Source organism: Eubalaena glacialis, chromosome 10 (genome assembly GCF_028564815.1).
Source record: "Eubalaena glacialis isolate mEubGla1 chromosome 10, mEubGla1.1.hap2.+ XY, whole genome shotgun sequence".
NCBI lineage: Eukaryota > Metazoa > Chordata > Mammalia > Artiodactyla > Balaenidae > Eubalaena > Eubalaena glacialis.
The window spans coordinates 77,713,001-77,726,012 of record NC_083725.1 but is presented as its reverse complement, the minus strand read 5'-3'; the positions used below and the strand labels follow the sequence as shown (position 1 = coordinate 77,726,012).

At 39.5% G+C, this 13,012-nt stretch overlaps 1 protein-coding gene across 1 annotated transcript in view; it reads right to left on the bottom strand.

The window, feature by feature from the left end:
* The window catches only part of MICAL2 (microtubule associated monooxygenase, calponin and LIM domain containing 2), a 217,942-nt gene that overhangs the window by 41,102 nt on the left and 163,828 nt on the right, over window positions 1–13,012 (bottom strand). Inside the window, exon 25 of the mRNA XM_061201468.1 lies at window positions 10,573–11,923. Within this exon, the coding sequence (XP_061057451.1) occupies window positions 10,573–11,923 (1,351 nt within the window). The remainder of the gene's footprint in view (window positions 1–10,572; window positions 11,924–13,012) is intronic.

The following is a 13,012-nucleotide window of genomic DNA, read 5'->3' as shown; positions in this document are numbered from 1 at the left end:
TGTAAAAATAATCTACAGCAAATAGAAAGATAAGCCTTCTGATATTGGGTTAAAAAGATAATGATCTATTTATTACCACTTCTATTTAGCATTGTATAGGCGGTCCCAGGCAGTACAAGAAAATTAAATAAAAGGTATACAAACTGGAAAGGAGGATGTCAAACTGTCTTTATTTTCAGACAACATGATTATCTGTGTAGAAAATCTCACAAAAAAGCTACTAGAGGGCTTCCCTGGTGGCGCAGTGGTTGAGAATCTGCCTGCTAATGCAGGGGACACGGGTTCGAGCCCTGGTCTGGGAAGATCCCACGTGCCGCAGAGCAACCAGGCCCGTGAGCCACAACTACTGAGCCTGTGCGTCTGGAGCCTGTGCTCCGCAACAAGAGAGGCCGCGATAGTGAGAGGCCCGCACACCGCGATGAAGAGTGGCCGCTGCTTGCCACAACTAGAGAAAGCCCTCGCATAGAAACGAAGACCCAACACAGCCAAAAATAAATAAATTAATTAATTAATTAAAAAAAAAAAGTAACAAATGTTCAAGTACAATTGGTGTCTTTAAAAAAAAAAAGCTACTAGAATAATAAGTGATTTTAGCAAGGACAACAGAAAAAGTCAATTGCGTTTCTACATATTAACAATGAGCAACTGAAAATCAAAATTAAGAAAGCCACTCCATTTACAGTAGTAACAACAACAAACTGTGAAATTCTTAAGGGATACATTTAACAAAATATGCACAGGAACTACACACTGAAAACTAAGAAAACCTAAATAAATTAAGAGATATTCCATCTCCATGAACTGAAAGACTCAGTAGGTATCAATTTTTCCCAAATTATTTAGAGACTAAAAACAATCCCAATCAAAATTCCAGCAGGCTTATTTGGTAGAAATTGACTAGCTAAATTTAAAATTTTTATGGAAACACAAAAGACCTAGAATAGCCAAAATAACTTTTGAGAACAAAATTTGAGGACTTCCACTACCTGTTTGCAAGACTTACTCTAAATCTCCAGTAATCAAGAGAGTATAAGGATAAACATACAGATCAATGGAACAGGGTAGAGAGTACAGAGGTAAACCCACACGTATATAGTCAACTGATTATCTGTAAAGATGATATTGTAACACAATGGGGGAAGAAGAGACTTTTTAACAAGTGGTGCTTTAACAATTGGATATCTATGGGCAAAAAACTTTTGACTTTTATTTACTATAAGAAATTAATTAGAATTGGATTATAGACTTAAGCCCAAAAGCTAAAAACTGTAAAACTTCTGAGAGAAAACATAGGAGAAAGCCTTAGTAACTTTGGGTTTAGAAAGATTTCTTAAATCTAATTCAAATTATTAAAAAAATTAATTAATTTGACTTCATCAAATTAAAAACTGCTGTTCTTTGGATGATGAAAATGAAAAGACAATCCACTAGCTGGGAGAAAATATTTGTAAACACATATCTGATAAAGGACTTATAACCAGAATTTTTATGAACTCTGACTAAATAGAGGGTTACAGTGTGTTCTCAGATCAGAAGACACAATATTCTAAAGCTATCAAATGTCTCTAAATTAATCAATTTAAAACTGTATCATTTATAACTGCACACACAAAAATTGAATACCAGGGAATATATGTAATGAAAATTGTGCAAGATCACTACAACTACAAAACACTGACAGAAATTGCAGAAGTCTTTAGGACTGTATCATGTCCAGGGATTTGAAGACTTACTATTATAAAGATGTTAATTTTCTCCAAATTTATCTCTGGAGTCAATGCAATACTAGTCATATGCCCAGAAAATATTTTTGTGGAAATTGATGAGTTGATTCTGTAAGTCATATGGAAATGCAAAAGACCAAGAATATCAAACAATCTTGAAGAACAAAGTGGAGAATTTACTTCAGACTATGAAGATTTATTATAAAACCACATAATGAAAACAGTGTGATTCAGGTGCGAGGACAGACAAACCAGTGGAAATGAATAGAAGGTTCAAAAATGAACCTGCCTCATTAATGACAAAAGTGTCACTGCAGTGAAGTGGGGGAAAAAGATGGCTTTTTTAACAAATGCTGCTGAATCAACTGGATAACAACATGGAAAAAAAATAAACACTCACCCTACCTCACAGAATATACAAAAATCTATCCTACGTTGGTCATAGACTTAATTATGAAAGATAAAATAATAAAGCTTCTATAACAGTGTTGTACAATAGAAATCCAACATGAGACATGTATGTCATTTAAAATTTTCTAGTAGCCACATTGAAAAATGTAAAAACAGACAGATGAAATTAGTCTTAATCATATGTTTAGCTCAAATTTCAAAAATGTTATCATTTCAATGTGCAATCAAATATAAAAATATTAATGAGATCTTTTACATTATTTCATTCAAACTAAGTCTTCAGAATCTGATGCATATTTTATACTTACAGCACATCTTGTTTCTTGGGTTTCTTTTTTTCACATATAGCTCCTTTATTTGTAGAAAAGATTTGTGGAAAACAAGGTAAATTTTATAAAAATTACATGCGCTCCCAAAATGAAACTCATCACTGGTGATAAATAAGTGACTGAAGTAATAACCAGTTTACCTGGGATGATTTGCCGGGATGCTCAAGGGGAGATATTACTTGGTACAGCCCGCTATATGCACCAAAATAATAGTTACTGACCTTTGAAATTTATGGAAAGAACCATACAAATGGTTTTCAGATATAACTTTAATTTTTGCAAGTATTTGAATGGTTTTTTTAAATTTTAAAATATTTATTTATTTATTTTTGGCTGCATTGGGTCTTTGTTGCTGTGCGCGGGCTTTCTCTAGTTGCAGTGAGTGGGGGCTACTCTTCATTGCAGTGCGTGGGCTTCTCATTGCGGTGGCTTTTCTTGTTACAGACCACGGGCTGTAGAGCACAGCCTTAGTAGTTGTGGTGCACGGGCTTAGCTGCTTCGCAGCATGTGGGATCTTCCCAGACCAGGGCTCAAACCCATGTCCCCTGCATTGGCAGGTGGATTCTTAACCACTGTGTCACCAGGGAAGCCCTTTAATGGTTTTAAACATGGGCTTGAATTTGTAAACATCTACAACTTTCCCCCACAAGGACTCCCAGCCCAAGAGTAAGCTGTGGCTTAACCAATCGGGAATGTCTGTGCTGTTGAAGGCCAGTGCTATTTTCCACGGAGGGGAACATCAACCCTTTTCTGGCTTGTTAGAACTTTCAAGGCCCTTATGTCTTTGATGCTGAGCATCTGGCTAGGGGCATTTTGTGAACCAGACAATGAGAGCTTCTTGGAATGAGCACATCTTGGTTTAGACAATACATTTTCAATAATTAAAGTGAAATGTAATCTTATCAAAAGAGAAAAGTGGAGTTGAATAGAAAAATATTTTATACAGCTTCAGTTTTAAAATTTAAATCCATTAACATAAATAAAATTAAAAATTCAATTCCTTACTCACACTAGCCCTATCTCAAGTGTGAAATAGTGGCTACTCTATTGGACAGTGCAATTCCAGAAGGTAACACACAACAGTATCTTTGTGACCTCAGGATAGGGAAAGATCTCATAAACAGGATGCAAAAATCAACAACAATAAGGGAAAATATTGATAAATTTGGCTTTATTAAAATAAGTGCCTTTGTTTATCAAAAACACCTTTAGAGAGTGAAACAGTGAGCGGAAGAGTGGGAGAAGATATTTTATATATATATATATATCTGACAAAGGACTTATATCCAGAATCTACACAGATTACAAACCAATAAGGAAAGGGCTGACTACATAATGAAAGTATGGACAAAAGACTTGAATAGAGATATCATACAAGAAAATATCTACATAAGCATGTGAACAGTAGTGCAACATCATTATCAGGTAAATGCCAATTAAAACCATGAGATACCACCACACGCCCATAAAAATGGTGACATCAACAAAACAAAACAAAACTGAGACTATGGAGTGTTGGCAAGGATGTGGGTCAAGGGGAGTTCTTAGTTCCTGCTGGAGGGTATATACATTGGCACAACCACTTTGGAAAACCATTTGACAGTACCTACTAAAGCAAACCAATCACGCCTAACCCCAGGACCTAGCAATTCACTCCCAGGTACGTACTGACAGAGATTCTCTCTTTGCCCATACTCTAGCCAAGCTCACCTGAGCCCCCTCGACTAGACCTCAACCTTGGCCCGTAGCAACTAGGCTCTCAACACAAATAGTTTAGCCCACCCACGTCTTCCTACACTGAAAGACTTAAACACTGGCAGTTTCTAACAGTTCAAGGCCACATCCCTAGGATGACCCAGTCCCCCTCAAAGTACCTGCCTGAGAAAACTCAAGACTGACAAATGAATTTACTGTTTGTTTTAGCCAACACTTGTCTATAGGCTCCTGACCACACTTTCTTAGAGCCTTTACTAAAAAGGGCTTACAACTGTCAATCCTTCTTCTGTCCCTTTGAGATGTATATGTATCTCCTACCACTCAGGGGGACCAGAAAGCCAGTCCTTTCAAATGCAATCATCAGGAAGGATAGGGCCTCTGTCTCCCAGTTTCTGGGGGAGGATAGAATCCTAACTTCAATCACTGCCAGCTAACAGCCCCAGCTGACCTAACCAGCATTTACACTAACCAACCGTATAGAACTTCACTTCCCTGACTCTACTGAGACCCCACTCACCCCTCTCCCTATTCCCTCATTCTCCCTGTCAAACACCCAGCCACCTCTGGCAAAATCAAAGCTGAGTTCAGTTCATACTGAACTCTCTTCCCTACTGTAACAATAAATTACTAATTAAACTCTGTCCTTACCACTTTAACTAGTATCTGGCTTTGCTTATCTTTGACAATACCCAACAGAAACACTATGTATAAGGGTGCTGAAAGCAGCAGTCTTCACAATAAAAACAACTGAAAACAACCTAAGTGCCCAGCATCAGAATGCACCAATAAAGAGTGTCATATTCATAGAAGCGAATAAAATGAGGTGGTGGAAAAGAGGAAACCACTGCTACGCATATGGACATGGATCCACCCCCCTTAACGTTTAATGAAAGAAGCCAGGCACAAAAGAGCACATACTTGTATTAGTTTTCTATTGTTGTGGGAGCAGTGAACACCGTAGCAGCTTACAATAGCACCTACTGATTATCTCATAGTCATGTAGGTCAGAAGTGCAGGCCTGGCTCCACTGGGTCCTCTGCTCAGTGTCTCCCAAAGCTGCAGTCAAGGTGTCCACTGGGTTGGGGTCTCATTCGCAGCTAAGGGTTCTCTTCCAGCTCATTCAGATTGTTGGCAGAATTTAGTTCTTAGTGGTTGTAGGACACGGGGTCCATTTTCTTGCTGGCTGTCAGCTGGTTGTAGCTCCTAGAGGCCTCCTGCTCATAAGTTCTCTCACTGCATGACAGGTTACTCCTTCGAGGCCAGCAGGACCATGTCTTTCTCATGCTTTGAATTTCTGACTTCGGGAAGGGCCCAGTCCTTGTTAAGGGGTCACCCGATTACGTTAGGCCTACCCCTTTCCCTTTTGATGAACTCAAACTCAATTGTCTTGGAACTTAATTACATTTGCAAAACCCCATACCCTAAGCACAGGAGTGAGATCCACCATATTCACATTCCACCATACTAAAGAGGACGAGAGTACACAGGGCAAGAACATGGGAGGCAGGCAGCATGGGGTCCTCTCAGAATTTTGCCTACCACAAGACTGAATGATTCAAATTTATAAAGTCAAAAAATTGCAAAAGTAATCTAAGATGACAGAAGTCAGATGGTAAGCACTTTTGTTGGGTGACACATATATTTGGGAAGAAGCATGAGGGAGGCTTCTGAATGCTGGTAGTGTTCTATATCTTGATCTCCAAGGTGATTACACAAATGTGCACTTTGCAAAAATTCATCAGTTTTGTACTTAATATTTGTGTATGTATTTTATACTGCAATAAATATTTTACACAAAAATTTTAAAAGAGAGGTTCTCAGGGTGCTTTGTTTAATTACATAGAGGAGCAATAATTAGCATTAAAATTGTTGGTATAAAATTGGCACTGGTAAGTGCTTGAAGTCAGTTTATGCCCCCAAGTAAAAGACTCTGAGAAGTTTATGTTTATCAATAATTTACCTGGCAAGGTGTGTTGTAAAAATGAGAAAAATTAAATTTCAGCTGGCTCTTTATTCAAGTGATCATAAATCTGAGGTATTTCCATTTGAATAAATTTTGAAAGTTTCTCACTCTTCGTTTCAATACTGTTTTCTCTCTCCATTGCATGGAAGTGTGCAGCAAGTTAAGTGTAAAGTGAGCTGTGTGTGTGTGTGTGTGTGTGTGTGTGTATGTGTGTATTTGTGATTGGTAGGCTGGGCAAGGGTAGGGAAATACAAGGAAACTAATGGGCCTGATCTGATAGGGTAGGTAAAATCTTTATATTCTTAGGATACTGACTGAAGGACACCTCAGAAACACAAAGCTCTTCTATGCGATGGGTCCAGGCACTATTTTCAGAGCTGGTCAGCTTTAACCTAATTCCATTCTGCACTCTCATTCTGTTCCAAGCTAAGGAAGTCACACCATTTCCTAATGAATATAAATGAATGCAGCCCTCCATGAAAAATAAATCAGGAAAACAAATTTACCCCAACTTATTCTAATCAGCACATACAGAAGTCATATAAATATGATGTAAGTAAACTAAAGGCTAATCTCACTATGAATTTGATGCAAAAATCTTAAATAAAATATCAGCAAACAGAATAGAAAAGTATATTAAATAATAAGACACCATGACTGAGTGGTATTTATTTCAGCAATACAAGGATGGTTCAGTATCAGTGAATCCACTACATAATTCATACTATTAATTAAACTATGGAGCAAAAATCATGCACTCATCTCAAATTGTGCTGACATTTAATAAAATTCAACATCCATTCATGATTTAAAATACTTTTAATAAAATAGGACTAGATGGCTATTTTCTCAAAATATATCTGGGTCAACCCAGAAGCCAGCACCATGCTTAAATGGGAAAACATTTAATGAGATGCATTCTCATTAATGTTCAGAATATAATATAGAAACCATTATCACTACCTTAATATTGTTCTGGAGATTGTGGAAACCAAAGAAACTAGGAAACAAAATAAGTTAGTGCTACACAACTTAAAAACAAGAGGTAAAATTATCATTATTTGTAGATGTTATGACTGTATATTTGGGGAGGACCTAGGAGAAGTCACTGAAAAGCATTTACAAGCAAAGAGAATTCAGTAAAAATGGATGGGTCAAAAATTACTATACAGAAATCAATAAATTTCATATACACAATAGTAGGAGGATAAAATGGAAAATATCTTATTTATAATAGCAACAAAAACGAACATATCTAGTAATAAACTTAACAATAAATATGCAAGATCTATATGATGTAAAGTTTAGAATATTCCAGAGGGTCACAAAAAAAGATATGGGCAAATGGAAAGGCAATTCATATCATAAGGTTGTAAATTCTCACCGAGTTAGTTTGTAAACTTAATCCCATAAAAGTACTCACAGGATTTTGTGGGTACATAGGCAAGCTAATGCTCAGTCCATATAGAATATCAAAGAAGCAAGAAGAGCCAGGAAAATTTTGAAAGAGAAGATCAATAATGAAATACTCTTCCTACCAGATGGCAAAATACAGAATTTTTTAAATATATAAATATATAAAGGAAAATAATCAAAACAGTGTGGAACTGATACATAACAGACAACTCAATAGAATATAATAGATGGTGTGGAAATCAGTCCAAGTACAGGAATCTGATATATGATAAAGATGTCATCTCACATAAGAGAAGAAACGATGAATATTCACTAAATTATTTTAGGATAACCAAAGAGACATCTAAAAAAAGAAGGTTGGCTCCATAGCTCACATTTTATACTAGGGTAATTTCTTGATATAAACATATAAATGTAAAAAAAATAAGAAACTTTGTTCATAAACTTAGAAAAAGTTCTTTCTGAATTATATTGTACGAAGCCCAGAAGCCATAAAATGGAAAATTGCTACAACTATTATATAAAATTAAAATTTTATGTGGCAAAAATCACCATAAACAAAGTTAAACACAAACAAGAAGCTGGAAAAAGTATTTGCAATTTATATCACAAGAAAAAAGCTAAGTTTCCCTTTTACAGAGTCCCTACATATTATCAAGAAAAATACCAACAACCCAACAGAAAACTAGATAAAGACAGAAACAACAGTTCACAGAAAAGGAAATACAAATGACTCTTCAATGGATGAAAAGATGCTCAATCTCTAATCAGGCTGATAAAGATTTTTTTTAAAAGTTGGGTAGCGCACTGCAAGTGTAGAAATAGCACTCTCCTACTTTGCTGCTGGGGAGGGTGAACCAGCACCACTTTGATGGAGGACAATTTGGCAATACCTATCAAAATTCTCAATTCACATGTACTTTGTTCCAGCATTTCCACTTCTAGGAATTTATCTTAGAGGTAAATTCACACATATGCCAAATGGCCCGAGTTCTTCATTATTGTAGCACTGTTTGCAATAACAAAATTTTGAAATACTTAAGCTTTCCGTCACAGGGGACTGACTGGCTACATAAATTATGGTACATCTACACAATGGAATACCATGGAGCTATGAAATGAAGGAGAAAGTTCTTTATGTACTAATACAGAATGATCTCCAAAATAAAATTAAAAGTTCAAAAAAAGTATGTACAATATGCTAGCATGCTATTATTTGTTCAAAAAAGAATATGATATGTAAATTTTCTCATATATTCATAAATTTTGTCTGGAAGAATGCCCAAGGACCTGATAATAGTATCTGTCATCAGGGATAGGACCTGGACGGCTCAGGGACAGACAGGGACAGGGATGGGAGATACGACTATTCATTTTGTGCCTTTTGTACCCTTTTATTTTGAGCCATGTGAATGTATTATCTATCAAAAAACGCACAGCACCATTAAACTTTATGATGTAATAAAAAGGGTGTCGTTATACTCCAGTCTGTCCATGCTTATCCTGAATTGGCCGAAAATAAAGTCTCTTGTTAATCTGTATAGCTTTTTGATTAAAGCACCAAAAGAGAGAAATAATTTTTTGCTTGAAAACTGAAGTTCCAAAATAAAAGTTAAATTTTTTTAAAGTTTAAAGAAATAAAGAAAAAGTTCTCAACAATAGGGATGGTAGAATCAGTTTGTTTAAAGCAATCAAACAAATAGCAACAACAAAAAAGAAATTATGTAAGTGTTTACACTGTCTCCAAGGATATGAGAGATTACATTACTTTTTAAAAATATTTCCTGAGACTTCCCTGGTGGTTCAGTGGTTAAGAATCCGCCTGCCAATGCAGGCGACACGGGTTCGAGCCCTGGTCTGGGAAGATCCCACATGCCGCGGAGCAGCTAAGCCCGTGAGCCACAATCACTGAAGCCCGTGCGCCTAGAGGCCGTGCTCTGCAGCAAGAGAAGCCACCGCAATGAGAAGCCCGCGCACCGCAACTAGAGAAAGCCTGCGCGCAGCAACAAAAACCCAACCTAACCAAAAATAAATAAATAAATAATTTAAAAAAAATTTCCTTATTGTTGAATTATTCTGATCTGTTGATATATTAATTAATTTTGTAATTTGAAAAATTATAATCAGATTCAAATATCAAAAAGCCTTAGGCGCCATTGGTAGCCAAATATACATAAATGTGTTTAAGCTAGTAATAAAAAAATACAAGTTTAAGAGAGACACCATTTTCTTGACTAGTAAAATAGCAACACTGAAAAAATATGATACTTAATGCAGGTGACAGTGTGGTGAAAAGGGTACTCTCATTAATGGTGAAATATAAACTGGTACCTTCCCCTTGTTTTAATTGAAATTTACAACACACAGTTGTAAGAAATAACACAGAAAGAACCTATATAGTCTTTACCCGTACAATTCTCTTTTAAAAAACAATTTGTCAGTATCAGTTAAGAATCTTAAAAAAAACTCACACTTTTCAACTAGTAATTCCATTTCTTAGAACCTATCCTAAAAAAATATAATTCAAAGGAGAGAAAAAGCTATATGCATAAAAATGTTCATTCAATACCATATATAAAATATAAATATATTCATATATATGTGTTAAACGATAAGAAAATAGTTCATTAAATAATAACATAAACACTAGACAAAATATTCTACAGCCATTATATCACATTTATGTAGACTATGAGGTAATTGGCTTAATACCTATGCTATAATGTTGATTTAAAAGATATAAACTTTTATGTATAATAGTGAAAAATATTCATATGGTCAATGAGTGGGAAAGCAGCGGAATTATGGTTCTTTGTCTCTTCCGAAACTTTCTAGAACGTAATTTCAAATTTAATTTTTTCAGATTTTTTTCAAGTTTTCTAAATTCAAGTTTTCCTACTTTTGTCAGAATCTAATTTGAGAAGCAAAAAGAGATGAAAGATGCCTGCTTGTTAATCCAATAACTAATTGCCCAGCATGAACGGTAGACTTTTGTTAGGAAAGAGCCACTTACTTGCATCTTTCTCTGGAGAAGGAGGAGGGACCCCCTGCCCCAGACAGGTGCTCTTGACCAGCTGCACCAGCTTCTCTGGGGGCTGGGCATTGCCCATGGGTGGCACCCTCCCCTTGGGGCTGCTGAAGAGGTCTTGCAGGTCCTTTCTTGGTCTGGATTCTTGGAGGAAACTCTCAAAAGATTTGTCTTTGAGTCTGAGGGAGGAAAAGAGTGAGGTCTTTTTCTTGGGATCCCTGGAAGCATCTGGGACGGTCTCTTGCAAACTCACTTTCTCCAGGAGGGTGGGGACATCTTCGATCTTGCTGCAGGGTGGGGACACGAGTGCAGGAAACGTCTTGGATGACTGGTTGGGCAAACTGTGGGTGCGGAGGGCAGGGTCAGGAGGGCTCGTGGCTGAGGGTTGGGCAGCCTTGGCGGCTGGGGGGCCCAGGGAGAAGAAGGCTGCGGCCCTGCTCGCTATGTCTCTCTTGGGGGACGGCTGGTCCCAGTCTTGACTGGAGCTGCTTTTCCGAAGGCTGAATGAGCGAGTGCAAGCGTGGGGTGGGCTGGTGGGCAAAGTCTTTGACTCTGGCTTGGCCCAGGCCTTTCTCCCACTGTCGGAATTGGGGAGGAGCGGCTCCAGGGACCTCCGGATGGCGTTGGCTATGAGCCGCAGCGGGGACTTGGGTGGGGCCATGCTTTGCTCCCTGGGAGTCCGTTCAGCTGGGGTCCCCATCTTCTCCTGAGCCTCTCTCTGGGCTGGTAAGGTCTCTCTCACTGCCCGAGGGAGCAGCAAGGGGCGGACTGGTTTCAGCACACCTCCTCCTCGGCCATTCTCGGTGCTTTTCTGGGAAAGTCGTACCCTGGCTTCCAGGCGCGAGCTCTCAGGATTGGAGTCATTCCAATCTAGCAACCTAGTCTTCTGCTCCCGAGTGAGAACCAGCTTCTTTAAGCCCGACTTCTTCTCCTCTGCCAGCTCTGACCTACCCTCCTCTCCCCTCCTGGGTCTGGTACTCCCTTCTCCAGGGTCCTCTCCAGCCCTGGGAGACAGCTGTTGGTCTGGTGAGCACCTGTCCTTCCCTCCAACGGGGTGTGGGCCTCTGTGGATGCTTCTGGTACCCACAGGAGGGGCCTCTGCTTCCTGACTCCCATCAGAAGGCATCTCTGCAGGGCCGGATGGGCTCGAGCTTTCGAGGCCGTCTCCACCAGGCCTCACCAGACAGTATTCTGTCCGCTCCAGCACCTGGCCATGAGGGATATGCAGGGGGATTTCCTTGGGTGGTCCTTGGGTTCTGGCTTGCCTCAGAAAGATTGGGGTGGAAGGACTGAAATGACCTCTCGAGACCTGCGAAGGAGGGTTGCAAACTGTCACCTGGAAGGGATGGGCAAAAAATAGCAGTGATTTTTAGAAGTTCCCAGCATTTATTTATATGAGGAACGCATATCTCAGCCTATAGCCCCCTCCCTTCCTCTCTCCAGATCTCAGATACCCAAAGTCAAAAAGAATTCTGCCTAGGATGATTTCAGAGGGCCACTCTTCCTTCTAAGTGGCTGCCTTGGGATGGGCTGGAATGGGCCCAGAGCCCCCATATCACTGACCGAAGTCTTTCCTGGGCCTTAGATTAGGTGAGTAGGAAGCCAGAAAGGAAAGCAAAGTCACTGACAAGCTCCTGGGCCAGTGAGGGGAGGGCTGGCCTGGTCCCTGTGGGTGGCCAGGCACATAAGGAAGCTCAGCCATGGTCCCTACTAAAGGGCACATTCCACCCATAGGTATGTTCCTCCAACAACCAAGAAACCAAGGCTTCTTCTTTGGAGACCATTAAGGTAAGGAGAGACAGCTACCCTTCTGGCTTGGAGCTGTGGTGGCAGGATAGCCTTTAGGATCTTCCAATGACCCTTCAAAACCTGACTCATGCCTCTCACCACTGAGAAAGCAGCCATTTCTAGCATGCAGGAGCTTGGCCCTTGGCAAAGGGAGAATATAGCAGACTTGAGAAGGAGTGACTGTGCCCTGCCAAGAGCTCTGGTCATGGGAGCTTCACAAGAGTATGTACTTTTCTGTCTTAGATATTCTACTTCCCAGAGCCTAGAACAAGGTCTGGCAGGTAATAGAGGCTTGATAAACCCATATTGAAGGAAAGAGTCCAACCATGACTGTCTCGGTGATGCCATTTTCTATTCAAGGGGGATGTTGCTTCCAAGGCTCTCAACTGCTACCAAAGGCACCCTGCGTTCCGTGCCTGCCATCCTACAGCTGCCAGCTCCTCAACACCCTCTGTGAGGCCCTCAAGGGCAGAGCACAAGCCCTAGCATCTCTGCATCCCACAGTCCAGCTCAGATTCCATGCCCTATAAAGTCTGCCGAGTGAGTGGGTGGCTGTGCCCTCAGTGGCTGAGAAGGAGCAGGGTGCACTTTCGTGAAAAGGACAAGTGAAGAGGCGTGGGGTGGACTCTTGACAGAG